Raw genomic sequence first — 19,246 nt, 5'->3', positions numbered from 1 at the left:
AACCTTTCCAATAACATTCATTTTCCTCATAGGATAAAGTATAATCTTACTCTGTATTGTAGCAGGCATGTATTTGGCTGACAGTTTGTAGGAAAAAGATCATGGATTGAAAGCAAGTGGGATATAATTTCTGAAAAATCATAGAAGTGGAAAGCATTTTAGGGCTATTAATGGAATGAATAGAAGTTGTGTGGAGTATCATTATAGCAACTAAGTTAGCAAGTTTGTTGTTTCCATTTTGTTGCTTTATTTCTTTTTGTTTTCTTCTTCTTCTTCTTCTTCTTTTTTTTTAAGAGCATGTGTGTGCTTGAGCAGTGGTGAGGTGGGAGTAGGGGAAGGGCAGAGGAAGAGAGAGAATCTTTATCAGGCTTCAAACCCAGCATGGAGCCTGATTCTGGACTTGATCTCATGACCCTGAGATCATGACCTGAGCTAACATCAAGAGTCAAGCACTTAACTCACTGAGCTACCCAAGCACCCCTCATTGCTTTATTTCTTATAATCAGGGTTTAGTAGCATCTTTAAATTGAAGAAACATGGGTTAAACATGACATATGCTGCATAAATTATGGGCACTCCCATACAATGCATGTATAAATATTGGTACTTAGTCATCTTTTAATAGTGTCTAGATGGAAATGTTACTTTAAGTTTGCTTCTGTGATTGCTTTAAAAAAAAATAACAAAATGAACCTTGGATCCCCTTCCCACCTTTTCTCTGAAGAGATCATGATCATTTTACATTACATGGGTAATGAATTTCCAGGAGACTGAAGATAATATATAATTACCTGTGAAAGCTAGAGTCCTTTTTATGCTTTTTTTTTGATTACTAAATTTAAATATTCAGTACTTTTCACAATAATTTTCAAAAGTTATCTCTAAATCTTTCCATAGAAGGAAGACCAAGAAGTGATCCTGGTCAAAACAGATCAGTCTGGGCGAGTGTGGCCTGTGCATACACCAGGAAAACCTCTGGACTCTAAAGCAGGAAGAAGGAAGAGACAGATGGTATGCTTAACATAGGTCTTTGTGTATTAATTCAGAATTCCTCTCTCCCCATTGGCTTTCTTTGTGTCAGACTACTTCAGAATATTTTCTGAAATGTAGGTTTATAATACAAACATTAGAAGGTAGAAAATTATATTATTACTTTTATTCCTGGGTATATCCCTTTGCATTTTACAAAATGCAGTCTGATTCAGTTATGGTTTTCCAATAACTGTGAATGAACATCGAATGTTTAAGGCAATTTTAATTTTTTTGGAGGGGAGGGGTGTAGGGAGAGAGAGAGAGAATCTGAAGCAGGAGGTATGTTCAGACCGGAGCCTGATGTGGGGCTCCATCTCACAACCCTAAGATCATAACCTGAGCTGAAATCAAGTCATATGCTTAACTGACAGAGCCACCCAGGTGCCCTGGGAGTTTTAATTTTGTGTACATCTTTTTGCCATTGTTTCTAGCTTCTTTTTACATATTTAACGTAGGTCTTAGGGAAGATCTTGTGCTAGCTAATTTGAGCTGTAGTGATGGGGTATCAGTACACAGTAATGTCTTAATTATGTAGTTGCTGTGATCCTTTATAAACCTTATTTTCTTTTCCATTTCCCAGCTCTATCAGTTAGTTTTTAGCACTACCTTGAGGCTCTTGAGATGGTAAAACCAATATATTCAGTTTTCTCAAGTTGGAATTTTTGTTTTGTATTTGGAATATCATACAAGGGGTAATTGGGCCCACAGAAGATTTGCTCATTCATAATTTTTTGTCAGATGTTTATTATTTGCCTGTTGATTGCCTACACTGCTGGGAATAGTAATTCATTCAGCAAATAGAGTGGATGGATCCTTCTTCTGATGAAATGGGGGGAATTTGGCGTTTGGAATGGAGATGTAGCATGACAATAGTAAAAGGTTGGATTCCATGAAAGGACAGAACTGGCTAGGGAGTCACAGATGTGATGCCAGATGACAAGGGGGCCTTCGGAGCTGCCTCCAATTGAGCAGTGTAGGTAGAGGGGTAAAGAGGGCAGAAGCCACATTCGTTCGGGGTTGAGCTTTATCTTTTGAGTATATGAAAGGTTGAGAGAGGGCCAGAAAGCCAAGGTCTGGAGCCAGGGAGCTACTGAAGTCATGGAATATGAGGTTTAGGCTAGTGATTTCGGGAAGAGTAATGTTGGGAAGAAATACTGAAAATGTGGTTCCAAAGATCTCAGAGAGGTTGAAGAACAGGTTTTATTTCGATGAGGGAGTGTGAGAATAAGGGAACGTAAGGAAGATTGGACTTGAGAAGAAATAAACAGCACTTTCTTTTCCACATGTCAGTGGAACCAGCTACTGGGAAAACCCAGGACTGATTTAGATGAGAATCAGAATATTAGCTTTGTTTCTGGTAGAGCTGTATGAAATGGATTTGCTAGTACTTTGTTTTCAGTATGCTTACTCGATCTCCGGATGACGACAGATTTCCCTCCATGGGGCTAGGAATTGTTACTACAAGAAGAGCAAACAGGAGAGAAAAAGGGATAAAACATTTCTGGCCTTTCCCTCACCCCAGAAATCAGTGTCATACTTCCATCCTGGAGAAGAGAAGAGCAATGGGACAGAAACAGGGAGTGGTACTCTACTGGAAATCCTTCTGACAGGAAGCACATAGAATAGGGATAAACTGGAAGGAAAGATTGTGGTATGTAGTGGGCGTTTTACAATTAATATCAGATTTACAGATAATTAAAAATACTTCAGAGTCCCATGTTTTCATGAAATAATGTTCATTTTCTCATAGGCTTCAACTCATGAAGAAAAAGAAAGGGTTAGATACTTTCATGATGATGATAATCTCAGCCTAAATGATTTGGTCAAGAATGAAAAGATGGGAACAGCAGAAAATCAAAACAAGCTTTTTATGAAGATGGCATCTAAGGTAAGACCATTCATAGAATACCTTCCAATTTTGAGAAGCTGGTTACACCCATCTAGCAATGATCTATTTTTCAGAGAGCTGATTCTTTCTGCTTTTGATTTATTTTATTAAACCAAGTCCTTTATAAGACATACCAGGAACATATATTTTGAAATTGACTGGGAAATACATATTTGGAATTTATCTTGTTTTTATTTTTTTAAAAATTTTTTTATTTTTTTAAAAAGATTTTTATTTATTTATTGGTGGGGGAGGGGAGTGAGCACAGGCAGACAGAATGGCAGGTAGAGGCAGAGGGAGAAGCAAGCTCCCTGCCGAGCAAGGAGCCCGATGTGGGACTCGATCCCAGGACGCTGGGATCATGACCTGAGCCGAAGGCAGCTGCTTAACCAACTGAGCCACCCAGGCGTCCCTTTATCTTGTTTTTAAATAGAGACTCTGGTTTGGCTTTTTATGTATACCATGACAAAATTGTGTATTTGAGCTATCATTTAAGGGAAAGCTTTGGGCCAGAGTTTCGTGTTAATGTTCTTTCACTTCTTCATAGTTACATCACAAGAAGCATATTTTAAGTAACATAGATCACAGAGGAAACATCTTAGAATGATGTAATATCTATTTATTTGAAAACTTTGTATTTATATTTCATATTTATATGAAAATGTGTGTTAGTACCTCATTATGGTTAGCAGGAGTAGTTTCTATTTCGAATAGCGTTCTTAGTTGCAGTCCCTTCCAAACAGTACCACTGGCCTTTTTATGAAATGACCTATCTGAACTCAGCTGTGTAAGGGTTGACTGTGCTGGGGTTGCAGCTCACCGTCTGGATTTGCAGACCAAGCTTTTCTAGAATGCAGCTGTCCACATTTGTTTACCTATTGTCTAAGGTGTTTTCACCCTACAGTGGTTGAGTTGAGTAGTTGTGATGGAAACCATATGGCCCACAAAGCTGAGATATTTGGAGTAAGTTGCCTATGCCTGCTTTGGGATACCAGTGGTTACTTTTTGGTGATGGGAGTTTGAACTCACTGTCTGACATATAGGGGCAAGATTTTTTTTTACTGTATGCATTTTTAGACCTTTTTTTCAAACTGTGTGAATATATTGCCTGGTGAAAATTTTAACTTAATGAAAACTAGAATAAAGATAAACAAGCTGTCTGTGTGTATGTGTATGTTAGGAGAAGTAAAACAAACTTGAGTTTAAATAGACATGATCATTCTTCCCATCACCAAGAATTGTATGGGATCTTAAATTTAACCCATAGGATCATTTTACTTCTCTTTATTTGGAGAGAAAGACTAGAAGTCTCTTAGGGTCTGGAAATTCAATGCAGAAAGAAGGATGTATTTTTTTTTTTAAATATTTTATTTATTTATTTGACAGAGAGATAGAGAGAGAGCACAGGTAGGCAGAGCAGCATCCAGAGAGAAAGGGGGGAAGCAGGGAGACTGATGCAGGGCTGGATCCCAGGACCCTGGGATCATGACCTGAGCTGAAGGCAGATGCTTAACAACTGAGCCAACGAGGCACCCTCAGAAGGTGTATTTTTATGAAGGTTCTTTTTAGAAACAGGACACACCATTTTATGTGCATCTGTGTTTTAGTGATCTGAATGTAGTCAGTTCAGGTTGATATACAATATTAAAAAAACCTTGTTGTAAATTGTAGTAATCATGTACTACTTCACGTGTTCACTGGACACCTAATTTTTGCTAGATGGATATAATTCTTGGCGCTGTGAGCAGGGAGCCAGTTAAGTCAAAGTTCTTTCCCTCAAGGAGCTCATATTTCTAGTGGATGAGATAGAAAGTGAACAAATGCACGATATAAAATATTATATAACAGATATCATACAAAATAGAAAATCTTGCTGTAGGAAGTAAAGCAAAATGGAAGGAGGTAGGCTGGTGCTTCAGCAGAGTGTTGACGGGAGGCCTCTCTGGAGGTGCGGTTCTGCAGCCTGTGAACAGAGTCAGGGAATGGTCCATGCGAGTATCAGGGAGAAGATTCACATGGAAGAAACCGCAAACGCAGAGGATCTGAAGCGGAGGTGAGCTCGAGGAGCATGAGAAGACAACAGGGGGATGCGTGAGACTGGGACAGCGGGAAGGGACAGGGGAGTAGAAGAAGTGGTGGAAGACGTAGCAGGACTCACGTCTTGTGAGGTCTCACAGGCCACGCACGGTGTGGAAGCTTGTGGTTTTGTGTAAGCGGTGGGTGCTGACTGGGACAGTGTCATGATCGGGTTTATGTTCTGTAGTTGTCCCTCAGTTCTTGTATACCCTGTTCTGTTTTTCTCAGTCTTTGTTCTCTCTGCTTTCTGACTGTGGAAGTTTCTTTTGTCATGCTCAGGCTCCGAGCTTCCTTCCTCAGCCGTGTCGTGTCTGCTCATAAGGCTGTCAAGAGCACGCTTCATTTCTGCTGGGTTTGGTCTCTGCAGGTTCTTCGTGCCTCAGATCCCATCTCCCTGCTCACGTCGTTCCTCTGTTACTGAGGAGCCGACACTCCGGGCCTGTGGGCTTCACCAGCGCTTCTGGTTTCCTGCCTGGCTTCGTGGGGAGGGGCTGGCTGGGGTGGGCTGCAGTGCCGTGCCCCTTGCTTCAGTGGGCCAGGCTGTGATGAAATCCCCGCAGGTGACGCTCCGGCTGGACCATCCCTTTTGAGGGCCGACCTTGTTAGGAAGAGCAGAGTGCTCTCCTGCCTGTCGCAATGCTGTGCGTCTGGTCTTCTGTCTCTGGTCTTCGCTGTGAGGACCTGGTTGAGCGCCTAGAGGTCAGACTCAAAGAATTGTGGGGACTTTCCCTAGGACCAGGTGCCGCGGAGTGTTTAACTTTTGGACTTGTCTGCACTGTCCACACTGAGCCTCCGGCACGAGGTCAGTCATAGGTTAGATTTTCCTGCCCAGGCGCTGTTTCCCACACAGATCGACTGTAATTCTCTGTACCCACCGGGCTGTCTCCCTGATTCTGGGGTGGTCATTTCTTGAGAGATTTAAGAAGAGTTGTTGATTTTTTTCATTTTGTTCTGCTTTGTACAGAGTGGCAGCTTCTCAACCCTTTGAATGCCAGATTGGAACCTGCTGGTTTATTTTAGAAAGTATTTTTCTGGCAGCTCTTTTGAGAAGATAATGTAGAGGCAGGAGTGGAAGTAAGGGAGCACTTTAGGAGGGGCATTGCTCTCATTCACATTGAGCCTTGGATTAGGGCAATAAACTGCTGAGCAGCGTAGGATTTGGGGCAGTGATGATGCTATTGATTGAAATAGAAAACCTTGTGTGGGACACGTTTCACTGGAGGGAGGAGATCAAGTATACTGTGACAGGCGTGTGCAATCAAGTATACTGTGACAGGCTTGTGCAATATGAAATGCCCATTACCCACTCACATGGTGGTAAGGAGTGACTGCCATGGGGCTCTGGTAGATGTTGGCGCTCTCATATAGATTTGGGTGCTGTTCAGTTTAAATGTATTTAGGGGCACCTGGGTGGCTCAGTCGGTTGAGCATCTGCCTTCGGCTCAGGTCATGATCCCAGGGTCCTGGGATCGAGCCCCACATCAGGCTCCATGCTCAGTGGGGAGCCTGCTCCTCCATCTGCCTCTGCCCCTCCCCCTGCTTGTATTCTCTCTCTCTCTCTCAAATGAATAAATAAAAAATCTTTAAAAAACATGTTTAAAGCTTTGGGGCTTAAGAAGTTATTAATGATGTGGGTCTGGAGAGTGAGCTCTTGAGCACTGTCTGGAAGGGGACAAAAAGGGTTCAACAGATGAGATTGAGAAGGAGCAGTCAGTGAGGCAGAGGGAAGACCGAGGGTGTGGAGTTTCAGAAACGAGAGAAGACAGGAAGGAGCTTGTCAGTGACTGTCTCAGTTGCTTTTGAGAGGCTGAGGAAGATCTTTGAGGGTGGACAAGTGACCATCGGATTTGGCATTGTGGAGATTTCTGGCGACGCTCTTAGGTGTGGATTCCTTGGTCTGGTAAGGAGGAAAGCGTGATTATCATGATTCAAGAGTGAGTGTGAGGACAGTCCGCGAGGAGCTGGCCTTACAGAGGAGCTGGGTGCTGCCCGCCATCATGGCGGGAGGCGGGGAGGTTTGCAAGTGTGGTGGCGGTACATGGACTAGTTCTCCTCTAACTCCTTCTCCTCATTTATTGAGAAGACTAGGGTTCTCAGCCAGAGTGATGGCGAAGAAGGGCTGTTAGAGGTTTGAGAAGAAAATGTGGAAAGCTTTTTGAGGGAACCAGTGTGTGAAATAAAGTAGGACTTTCAGGCAGCACTGAAGGTCCATTTGAAGTTTATGGTTATAAATTTAAAACTACACATGTCAGTGTATTTTTCTTCTGCTGTGTTTGGATAGAGATTTAGTTTCACTGAATCATGACGTTTTGCATTTTTCTTATTTCACTGCCATGATTTATTGCTTTAAGGGTGCCAGTGGTAGAGCTTGTTTATGTTTTTCTTTTGCCCTGTTTGTGTATTATAGGATCTTTTCGTAATTTTTGTATTGTATAGTGTTGTTTTCAGTATTAACTGACTTGCCAATGATTGTGATCCCTAAACATTTAACATCTTTGAGTTTTTTAAAATTCAGATTTACTAAAGTAGACCATCATAATAGATATAGAAATTTACCAGTGGGATGTCACCAAAATGGCAGAGTAATAGATTTCAGCCTTCATTTCCTCACAGAAACCAACAATCAGGTAGCCAGCCATGACTAAAGAGAGCTCTAGAGTCTACTTAAGAAACTTTAACAACATAGTGAAACCAGAAAAACCCCTGAGAATGACTGCATACAAAGGGGAAGAGGAAAGCTTCATTTTTGTCTGGATTCTCCTGTCCCCAAGCTGGCATCGCTCAGCTCTTAGAGGGAACTCCATAGCTAGCATGAGTTCCTCTTGCAGGGAAGAGGAGAGCAGAGTGCCTGGACAGCTTCCCTCACATTTTGGGGCTCCACATGAAGGGGGGCCCACTTCAGTTTCTTTGCACCCAGAGACCAGCAAAGCTGACATGTAGAGACAGCTCGGAACCAGGAAGAAATGTAGGGGCCACTGGTAACAGCCACACTGTGGAGTGATCATGGTTCCCAGTGGTCTGCTCAGCACACAGAACAGTGTTTACCACTGAAGAGAGCAGTGAATGGTCACATAGCCACTGCAGAAAGCTTGCAGGTTTGACCAGCTTTAACTTCACAGATAGGCACATTCAGCTGTCTTGGTCCCATCTTGCTCCCTGTCCTGTCCCCAGTCACCTCCCTTGAAGCCTGGGAACCACACCAGCAGCTTGCCCAGGCTTCTGCAGCTGCGTGAATACAAGATAGAGCTTAAACCCTGGTGACTGGCCCCTACCACCACATGCACATTGGTGGTTAACCCTGTTACGTGTGTATTTGCACATGGCCAACCAGACATCTGTCACGTCACGAGTCTCCACTTCCATGCCTGTGCCTCAGGGGAGACTCTGTCGCTATAGGAAAGTGTGAGCGTGGCCTGGGTCCATGCAGCTTCTTCTGGGCCTGGATCGGGCACTACCTTCTGTCATTGCCCTGTATCACTCTGCTCCCCTGCAGCTGGTCCCACTTTGCACACATCCTCCTTGACCCCTACCACTTGCATCCACTGCCAGGCACCCATGGCAGGACCCAATAGCCATGACAGTTTCTGCCAAAAACTGTGTTCCTGTAGTGTACCCCACCCTTGCCACCTGTAGCTGGCCCCCACAAGTCACTCTGGCAACTTACTTTCTCAGCCCTGGCCTCGATCTGCTGCCGAGGACCCCAGCAGCCCTTGCAGTCTCTGTGGACCCCCAGAACCTGCCAGGGAGCACACAGTTGTTGACACTGTGGACCCCAGTGACTCGGGCCAGTGAGCCACCGCACTCCCTTAGACCTGTTGCCACCATGTGCCCTCACACTTGGCACCCTGCACCTTTAGACCTGAGGTTACTGCATGCTCCAGCATGCCCCCATGTGCAGGTGGACATTTTCTCTTACTGAAGTCCATAAAGTCAGAAGAGGAGACCACTTTTTCAAGGGCACAGGCATCTACCCAAGGTTACAGGGATCATAAATAATGAGGGCAGCATGACTCTAACAAAGAGGTGCCGTAGCTATCCAGTAACTGGCCCCAAAGAAGAGAGGATACAGGCATTACCTGATGAGGAATTGGAAGTAATTGCCTTAAACATGCTCAGAGAACTCTGAGATCACTGATAGGCAATTGAATGAAATCAGGAAAACAATACAGGAACAAAACAGGAAGGTCCACAAAGAAACAGAACATAAAAATAAACTAAACAGCAATTGGTAGCCAAAGACTACAATGAGTGAACTATAAAGTTCAATAAAGAGCTTCACTGACAGACTAGACCAAACAGAAGAAAGAATCCATGAGCTCAAAGAGAAATCATTTGAAATCATCCAGTCAGGGAAGCAAAAAGAAAAAGAGTGGAAAGGAATGAAGAGAGCCTTTGGGTCTTATGGGACACCATTAACAAAAATAATCTGTGCCTCATTGGAATCCCAAAGGAGAAGACAGAGAAAGTAAGGGATAGAAAGCTAATATTTAAAGAGATAATGACTGAGAACTTCCCAAACCTGGGGAGAGATTTGGACATCTAAGTTTGTGAAGCTAATAGGCCATCCCAAGATTTCAGTCTACAATGATCTTTGCCAAGACACAATATAATAAAATGTAAATTGAAGGGAAAAAAAAGATTTTTAAAAGCAAACAGAAGAAAAAATTTTCTCCTACAAGGGAGCCCCTTTAAGTATTACAGTGGATTTCTCAGCAGAGATCTTTCAGATCAGGAGAGAGTGGGATATGTTAAAAGTATTGAAAGAAACTGCCAACCAAGAGTATTTTCCCCAGTAAAGTTGTCTTTCAGAAATAATGGTGAGATAAAAGTTCCCTAAACAAATCAAACCTGAGGGAGTTTGTCCTCACTAGACCTGCTTATTGGAAAGGCTGCTAATTAGTGACATGAAAACATAGGAAAATGCCCAACACATTAGGAAAGGTAAGAATATAGTCAGATTCAGAATACTTTACTACTGTTATTTAGTGGTATGTTAACCACTTAACTCTAGCGTAAAAGTTGAAGGACAAAAGCCTTAAAAATAGCGACAGCTACAATAATTTGTCAATAGATATACAATATAAAAAGTAAAGTGTGATGTCGAAAACATTTAGGGGTTAATGGAATAGAGGGTAGAGTTTTTCTTTGAGGTAGAAGTTGTTACCAACTTAAAATGGACTTAAACCTGTAAGATGTTTCTAGTAAGCCTTAGAGTAACCATGAACCGGAGCCTATACTGGAAAAGATGAAGGGAACCAAAGTATGCCACCATGGAAAATCATCCATTCACAAAGGAAGACAGCAAGAGCAGAAACAAGGAAAAAGGAACTGCCAAACAGCCAAAACCCATTCACAAGATGATCGTTCTAAGCTCTTACCTGTCAACAGTTACTCTAAATGTAATGGGTTAAATGCTCCCATAAGAAGGCATTGAGTGGCCAAATGGATAAGGAACCATACCCAACTACATGCTTCCCAACACAGATAGGTTCAAAGTGAAGGTATGGGAAAAAATATTCTATGCAAATGGGAACCGTAAGAAGCAGGGTTAACTATACTTACATCAGACAAAATAGACTTGAAGTAAAAAACTGTAACTAGAGCCAGATAAGATCATTATATAATGATAAAGGAGTCAACTCATCAAGAGGAAATAATAATTAAAAATACATATGTACCTTGGGCACCTGGGTGGCTCAGTGGGTTAAGCCGCTACCTTCGGCTCAGGTCGTGATCTCAGGGTCCTGGGATCGAGTCCCGTATCGGGCTCTCTGCTCAGCAGGGAGCCTGCTTCCTCCTCTCTCTCTCTCTGCCTGCCTCTCTGCCTACTTGTGATCTCTCTCTGTCAAATAAATAAATAAAATCTTTAAAAAAAATACACATGTACCCAACATCAGAACCCTTGTATATGTCAAGCATGTCTGAAGAGAGTGATAGACAGCAGTTCATTAATACTAGAGGACTCCATTCAGTACCTCACTTTAATCAGTGAACAGATCATCCAGACAGAAAAAAAGCAATAAGGAAACTTACTGGACTTGAAGTACATTTTAGACTAAATGGACTTCAACATATATAGAACATTTCATCCAACAGCAACAGAATACGTGTTCTTCTCAAGCACACATGGAACACTTTCCAGGATGGAGCATATGTTGTTCAGTCACAAATTTTCGTCTTACCAAATTGAAAAATACGGAAATCATGCCAAATACCTTTTGAGACCACAGTGGTGTGAAACTGGAAATCAGTAACAAGAAGAAAATTGGGAAATTCACAAACATGTAAAAATGAACCGTTGCACTCCTGAACAACATGTGGGTCAAAGAGATATCAAAGGGAAAATTAAAAAAATACATTGAAGCAAGTGATAGTCTAAACAGAACATATTGTAACTTATGGGATGCAGCAGAAAGTGCTAAGGAGTTTATAGTGCTAAACATCTGTAGTTAGAAAAAATAAGTATCAGATTATAAATAACTTGACTTTTATACCTCAAGGAACTAAAAGAAGAGAGGAAGGAAATAGCAAAGATCAGAGCAGAAATAAATGAAATAAAGAATAGAAACACAAAAGATCAAGAAAACTAAGAGTTGGGTTTTTTGAAAAGATAAACAAAATTGATAAACTGTTAGCTAGATTTACCAAGAAAAAAGGAAGAAGACTCAAATAAATAAAATTATAAATGGAAGAGGAGACATTTCAGCTGATACCACAGAAATGTACAAGATGATAAATACTGGTATAAATAGTTATATGCCAGCAAATTGGGCAACCTGGATAATATGGATAAATTCTTAGAAATAAGCACCCTGTCTGAATCATGAAGAAACAAAAAAGTCTGAGCAGATCAGTAACAAGTAAGGAGATTGATTCAGCAATCAAAAACCTCCCAAAAAAACGAAAGCCCAGGACCAGAAAGAAAAGTAAGAAGTAAAACTGTCTGTATTTGCTGAGAACATGATATTATATAGAGAAAACCCTAAAGATTCTACCATAAATGTGTTAGAACTAATCAACAAATTCCATAAAGTTTTAGAATATAAAATCAACCTACAAAATCAGTTGCATTTTTATACACAAATAATGAACTATTACTAAAAGCATTTTACAGATTTCAACATTCTTTCATGATAAAAACTCTCAAGAAATTGAGTACAGAAGGAACTTACTTCCACATAATAAAGATCATGTTATAAGAAACCTACAGCCAGCATCATACTTAACAGTGAAAAGTGGGATGTTTTCCTTCTAAGATCAGGAATAAGACAAGGGTGCTCACTCTCAGTACCCTTGTTTGACATGGTAGTGGCAATCCTACCCAGAACAGTTAGGTGAGGAAAAGAAATAGAAGGCATCCAAAGAAGAGAGGAAGAATTAGAGTTTTCTCCACTGATGATGTGATCATGTATTTAAAAAATCCAAAGGACTCTCCCAAAAAACTGTTAAAACTAATAAACAATTCAGTAAAGTTTCAGGATGCAACATCAGTATACAAAAATCAGTTGCATTTGTATAAACTAACAATGAACTATCTGAAAAAGAAATAAAACAGTTTTGTTTACAGTAGCATGAAGAGCAATACACTTGGGAATAAATTTAACCAAGGAGGTAAAAGGTCTGTGCGGTGAAAACTATGACATTGATGGAAGAAATTGAAGACAGAAATAAATAGAAAGACATCCCATGTACATAGATTGGAATGGTTAATGTTAAAAGTTCTGTACGGCTCAAAACCATCTATAGATTTAGTGTACTCTCTATCAAAAGTCCATTGCCATTTTCCACAGAACTTGTAAAAACAATTCTAAGATTGTATGAAATCATAGAAGACCCCAAGTAGCCATAGCAATTTTGAGAAAATAGAAAATTAGAGGCATTCTCTGATTTCAAACCATATTAGAAAGCAATAGTAATTTAAATAGTGTGGCACTGATGTAAAAAGAGTCACAGACCAATGGAACAGAACTGAGAGCCTAGAAATAAACTCTCAATGTGATGTGGTCAGCTTGCATTTGACAAGGGAGCCAAGAATACTCGGTGGGGAAAGCATAGTCTCTTCAACGAATGGTGCTAAGAAAACGGTATGTCTACATTCAAAAGAATGAAATTGGACATCTCTTTTGCACTTTCCACAAAAATTAACTTGAAATAGATTAAGGACTTAAATGTTAAGACTCAAACCGTACCAAAAAAAGGTGGGGGGGAACAAGCTCCTTGACATAGGTCTTGGCAATGATTTTTTCAGATGTGACAAACCAACAGCACGAAGAACAACAAAAAACCAGCAAGTGGAACTACATCAAACTAAAAAGCTAAAAACCTTCTGCAGAGCAAATGGAAGAACAAAATGAAAAGGCAGCCTACGGAATGGGAGATAGTATTTACAAACAGTCTCTCTGATGAGGGGTTGATATCCAAAATATAAAGAGCTCATACAACTCACTAGGCAAAACCCAAACATTCCAATTTAAAATGGACAGAGGACTTGAACAGACAAAATTTTTCTAAAGACGACACTTAAATATCTGAGAGGCACACGAAAAGATGCTCACCATCGCTCATCCTCAGGGAAATACCAATCAAAACCACAATAAGATACCATCTTCCATCTGTTGGAATGGCTGTCAGTGAAAAGAGAAGAGATACGGGTTGTGATGAACACTGGGTGTTGCATGTAAGTGATGAGTCACTAAATCTTGCACCTGAAACCAATATTACCCTGTATGTTAACTAACTGGAATCTAAATAAAAAATAAAGGAAAGGGAGGAAGAAATGAACATTGGTGAGGGTTTGGAGAAAAAGGAGCCTAGGTGCACTATGGGTGGGAATGTAAACTGGTACAGTCACTGTGGAAATCAGTAATTAAAAATAGCCTCAAAAATTTAAAAATAGAGGAGGAGCTTCAAAAAATTAAACAATAGATCTACTCTTCTTTCATCAAGAGACAAAAAGCTCATCTATGTTTCTTTTGTTAGTTGAAAGCCATTAGTCCAGGATAGAGATTGGCCAATTTTTTCTGTATAGGACCAGATAGTAAATATTTTCAGCTTTCTGTTGCAACTCCCAGCCCTGCTGTCCCAGCAACTGTAGGCCATAGAGAAATGAATGATACGGCTCTATTCCAGCAAAACTTTATTTATAAGAACAAGTGGCTGGCCTGGTTTGGCTTGTGGGCCATGGCTTGTCAGTCACTGGTCTAGGATCTCTCAATGATACATGTTTTCGTGGCAACTCTCTTTGAATTTGGGTACTTTCCATACTTAGTAGTTACCCTGAAAATGGATCTTTAAAGACCCTGGGAGAAGGAGCCCTTCAGGAATGGTTGGTGTAAGTTAAGATCCTGTTTATTTGTTTATTCACCTACAGATACTAATCGATGGCATTCACTGTGTGAGGTGTTGTACTGTGGAGATACTGCACATTAGGAAGACATGGTCTTTGCCTGTAGGGAGCTCATAGGCCGGTGAGGAAAATGAAGCATTCAATAATTATGAGAAATGAATTCAGTAATTACAGATGTGTAAATTACTGTGAAGGACAAGTAGAAGGTCTTTCAAAGAAATACCAAGGTGTCATAACCTAAATTGGGAAGACAGAGTATTTCAGGTTGGACAGAAGTTTTTATACTTCTTCTGGTCAGTTACTGTCCATCCATCCTTTTATTGTACTTCTGAAATTCAGATTACGTTCACTTTCTTTTGTATTTTACCGTTAGATCTTTAGGAGTATTTTTTCTTATAACCAGATTAAGAATGGTATCTGGAGCCAGATATAAACTTGATTATATTCTTGTGTTTGGATAGGATGTTTATGGTTTTTAGGGTTTTTTTAAAAAATGGTTTCTGTATTTTTTAGTTTTCTTGAGTACTTACTACATAATTAATGAAAAAAAAAAAGAACAATTACAAATCCTGACAAAGGCAATGTGTTTCTGTTATACTGTATGTGCAGTTCTTAGAGTATGGATGGTAATGTGTGTATTATTGTCTATTAGAAGATAGTAAGTATGCGGTTAACTTCCTTTTTGGAAGTTTCTTCCTTCAAAATCACAGAACTAAAGGATATGTGATTCTGGGGAGGGACTGTCCTTATCTTGCTCATCTTTTCCTGAAGAGGAACCTAGGACACTATGAGAATTAATTTGCCCCTTTGCAGGCCTTAGCGACCTGTCTGATTTTACAAGCGAATGATTGCAGACACCAGCACCAGAAGTCTCGGTGTCCAGCTTCAGTCCGGCTTTTTTTCATGAAGCAGTATGGCCTTCCAAATGACTCTGGTTAATGGATAGTTGTTGGTTGATGCCTAAATTTAATTGTCTTGTACAATTTCCGTGTGTCGCTTATTGGCATTTGTGAATAAGTGGTGTGTGCTTTGCTCTTTCTTAAAATACATCCTATTGACTCCCAACATTCTTTAAATATAAACTTTTCCATTTAAAATCTAAGACGTCAGTGTTTCCTTGGCAACATAAACTTAGGCACATCTTCAAGAAATCTCTGTACATCTTTCCTCATTAATTTTGTTAGCGCCGTGGGCAGTAATTTTATACTTTTTGTTCAGATAGCGTATTAAAAATGGACTGGAGAGGTGAGAAATAGAAAGTACAAGAGAAGACTGAGAACAGAGAGAAAGACTCAGTAGTTAGGGTTTCACTTTATATTGTAAGAAAATAAAATGATTTTATTGTTTAATAAAAGATGCTGTGTTTCCATTGATAATTTTATTTTTTTCTGAATTTGCAACCTGCAGGCTTGATACATTTTTAGATGGGAGTGGTCTTTGAAATACAAAGTACATATTTCCATAATGTACAGTAGAACTGAAAACCCTTTTTAAAAAATGTCCAGTAAACTGTAATAGTAATACCGAATCTTGAGAGCTGGGTGACAGAGCTTTGTTAAAGCAAGTTTAGAAGGTGAGGAACGTCCAAGTGCTCGCTTCGGCAGCACATATACTAAAAAAAAAAAAAAAAAAAGTGAGGAACGTCCAAATTGCTGCCTCATTGGAGGACCTGCTGTTCCCGGTGCTTGTGGTGGCAGCTCCCATCCTCTTCGACTTTCACTGATTGGGCTGAAAGTGGCTTCACACAAGGCTAATCCAGGAGTGTGAATTGATGTGTATTGTCCTACGACCTCTCCTACAGAAAATTTGGAACTTGGGCATCATGAAATGATAGAAGTGATATATTGTTTCGGTATATAACCAAATAAATTTCGGTGTATATGGTCCTTGTGGTTTTCCAAAAGATGTAGGCTTGCGTCCAGTCCGTGCTGGAGTCTGTGCTGTTTTCTGAGCATCACTTAGGGGTGGGAACACCAGAAAAGTAATTGATTAAGCTTCCTTTAGTTCAAGTTCCATTAATTTTTTTTTTTTTTTAAGTCTTACTTTACAGAGAGAAACAGAGAGAGAAAGGAAACACAAGCAGGGGCAGAAGCAGGCTCCCCACTGAGCAGGGAGCCTGATGTGGAGCTCAATCCTAGGACCCTGGGATCATGACCTGAGCCGAAGACAGACACTTAAAGACTGAGCCACCCAGGCGCCCCCGATTTCTTTTTTTTAAATAGTAAAATATACCTAACATAAAATTTAACACTGTAACCATTTTCAAGTATAGAGTTCAGTGACATAAAACACATACTGTTGCACACACACCACCACCATACATTTCCAGAACTTCTCCATCATCCCAAGCAGAAGTCCTACATTCATGAAACTAGCTCCCTTTCCCACCCCTGTATCTCTGTCAGCCCTCAGTAACCTCCGTTCTGTTGTTTTCCTCTATAAGTGTGCCTGTTCTAGATACCTCATATAACCAGAATCACACACTCTTCTTCCTTTCATGTCTGGCTTACTTTGCTTAGGATGATGTTTTAGAAGTTTGTCCATGTTGTAGCTTGTATCAGAATTCCATTCCTTGTTAAGGCTGGAATAGAATTCCGTTATATGTATAGGCCACTTAAAAAAAAAATCTCTTCCTCGCACCTGGGCGGCTCAGTTGGTTAAGCATCAGCCTTCAGCTCAGCTCATGGACCTGGGGTTCTGGAATTGATTCCCGTGTCAGAGGGAGAAGCCGACTCCCTCTTGATTCCCGTGTAAGAGGGAGTCAGCTTCTCCCTCTGTTTCTCTTAGCACCCCCCCACCTCTGTTCTCCCATTCTCTCAAATAAATAATAAATAAAATCTTTAAAACATGAAGAAATAACCAAAGAAATCTATTCATCTGTTGGTGCATATCTGGGTTGTTTGCACTTTTTGGCTCTTAGGAGTAACGCTGCTGTGAACGGGGGTACAAGTATCTCTTGAGTCCCTGCGTTCCCTTCCCCCATGGATATGTCTGGATGCGGAGTTGCTGGGCCATATGTTAGGTCTGTGTCGGCCTTTCCGTGGTAGCTGCTCCATTTACGTTCCCAGCAGCCGTGCACAAGGGCCCCAGTTTCTCTACATTCTCACCAATTCTTATTTTCTGTCTTTTCGTTGTTCATTTGTTTTTCAGCAGCAGCCATCCCAGTGGGCGTGAGTGAGGTGGTAGCTCCTTGAGGTCAGGTCCTCGTTCTTGACCGTGGTGAGATTTTATGAGACCTGCAGGCAGTCCTCCCAGATTTTGACCTACTAAGTTTGAATTGTTGGTCTTTGGGTAAACTGGGTCAGTACTTTATCCATTTTTCTTTCTAAAGAAAAATCGTCTAAAATTATATGAAATTTATATTTCATCAATTTATCTTTTTCCAGTGACTCTAAGGGCTTGGAGTTTGAAGGGTAGTTTCATGGTTTTGATCAAAATTTTGATTACAGATTTGTCATCAAATTTGAAATGCCTTGCAAGAATTAGACTGCAGTCTATTTTTCTTGTTGATAATCTCTGTCCTAATGCAACACTAAGTAGATTTGTTGCGAACCATTGTTTTTGCATAGTGATGCTAAAAAAAGCTTTTAGTTTTCAGTTTTCATGGAATTTTTGAGTATCTGATTTTTTTATAAGATGCTATTCTCTATAGTTTAGGGTTTTTTTCTAAAACATCAAAATGGCAAAGCAAATTAGTTTTCATGGTTAGAAAACATTTACCATTTTTATACACTTAATATTTAGTTCATTAATTCACTGACATCTTTAGTTTCTAGGTTTGAATTTGGAAACTATTTGCTTGATTAAACAGAACCTAAGTAATAATCCCATTTAACTCCCAATTCATGTGGACAGTGGTTACTGTTACGGAATCCAGAAGGACTTCTCTTGCTGCAGTGAAGTCATCATGATCCCTCTGAACCTGGGTTTCTCCACCGTGCTGGCACTGTTGACATATTGGGTTGGCCAGCTCTGTTGTGGGAAGACTGTTGGTCTATTGTAGGATGCCGAGCAGCGCCCTTGACCTCTACCCAGTAAGATATCTGTAGATCCACACGCACCCCATGTTTTGACAACCAAAAGTGTCTCTGTAGACATTGCCAAATGTCCCCCCGTGAGAAAGTCACCCCCAGCTGAGAACCCTGCTCTGGGAGAGCCTGGGAGGGAATAACAATAACGGCTATTTTGTGAGGACCTGCTCTGTGTTTGGCCCTTGGTGTTCAGTGATGCTTGCGATAGTCTGACGGCGTCGTCGTTGTTAACTCCGTACGGCAGACAGACCGTGGTGCTGCAGAGATACTCCGTAGCCTGCTTACGATCACCTGTCCCTTTCCTGAACCCGGTTCATCTTTCCCTGTCGTCAGTACTGAGCGCTGCGGTCGCGCGGAGGTCAGAGAGCGAGGAGTCCTCAGCGGTCCCTCTCCCTCCCTCCCTTTCCACGTCAGATCTGTCACTTGTCTGGTGAGTTTCCTTCTCTGCAGTCGCTTCCTTCTCGGTCTGTGGAGAAAGCCTCCTAACTGGATCGCTGCCTGGCGTTCCTTCTAGTCTTCTGCCTTTTCTTTCTTAATTCCACCTCACAGAAGCCATCATGCTTTTTTTCCTCAAAGTGTGTGTCTGATCTTTTGGCCTCGATGTGGGAACATTTCAGATGGGTTTTGGTCGCTGTTAGATTCCTTCACGGGGTCTCACCACACCTGGAATGGTCCAGTCTTTGCCTCTCCTGCCGCATCTCGGGTCTCACTGCGCTTCCGCGGTCCCGCCCATGCTCACATCCATCCGGTGCCTCCAGTGGACAGAGCTTCCCCTGGCTGCCGCCCTTGGCCCGCACTGCCTTTGCCCCGCGTCGCTTCCTTTCCCCCTTCCACTTGACTCTTCCCGTGCGCACGTATCTCACTGCTCTTTCA

The 19,246-nt window shown here is 41.2% G+C and overlaps 1 protein-coding gene across 2 annotated transcripts in view; it reads left to right on the top strand.

Annotated features, from left to right (window-relative positions):
- The window catches only part of CWF19L2 (CWF19 like cell cycle control factor 2), a 143,124-nt gene that overhangs the window by 88,960 nt on the left and 34,918 nt on the right, over positions 1–19,246 (top strand). For both annotated transcript variants that reach the window (XM_082682755.1, XM_082682754.1), the window contains exons 11-12: positions 898–1,011; positions 2,783–2,920. In XM_082682755.1, coding sequence (XP_082538881.1) covers positions 898–1,011; positions 2,783–2,920 — 252 coding nt within the window. The remainder of the gene's footprint in view (positions 1–897; positions 1,012–2,782; positions 2,921–19,246) is intronic.

The sequence above is a fragment of the Mustela nivalis genome (genome assembly GCF_964662115.1).
Source record: "Mustela nivalis genome assembly, chromosome: 9".
Lineage (NCBI taxonomy): Eukaryota > Metazoa > Chordata > Mammalia > Carnivora > Mustelidae > Mustela > Mustela nivalis.
Note: the sequence above shows the minus strand (reverse complement) of the source record. Positions and strands in the feature narration are given on the sequence as shown.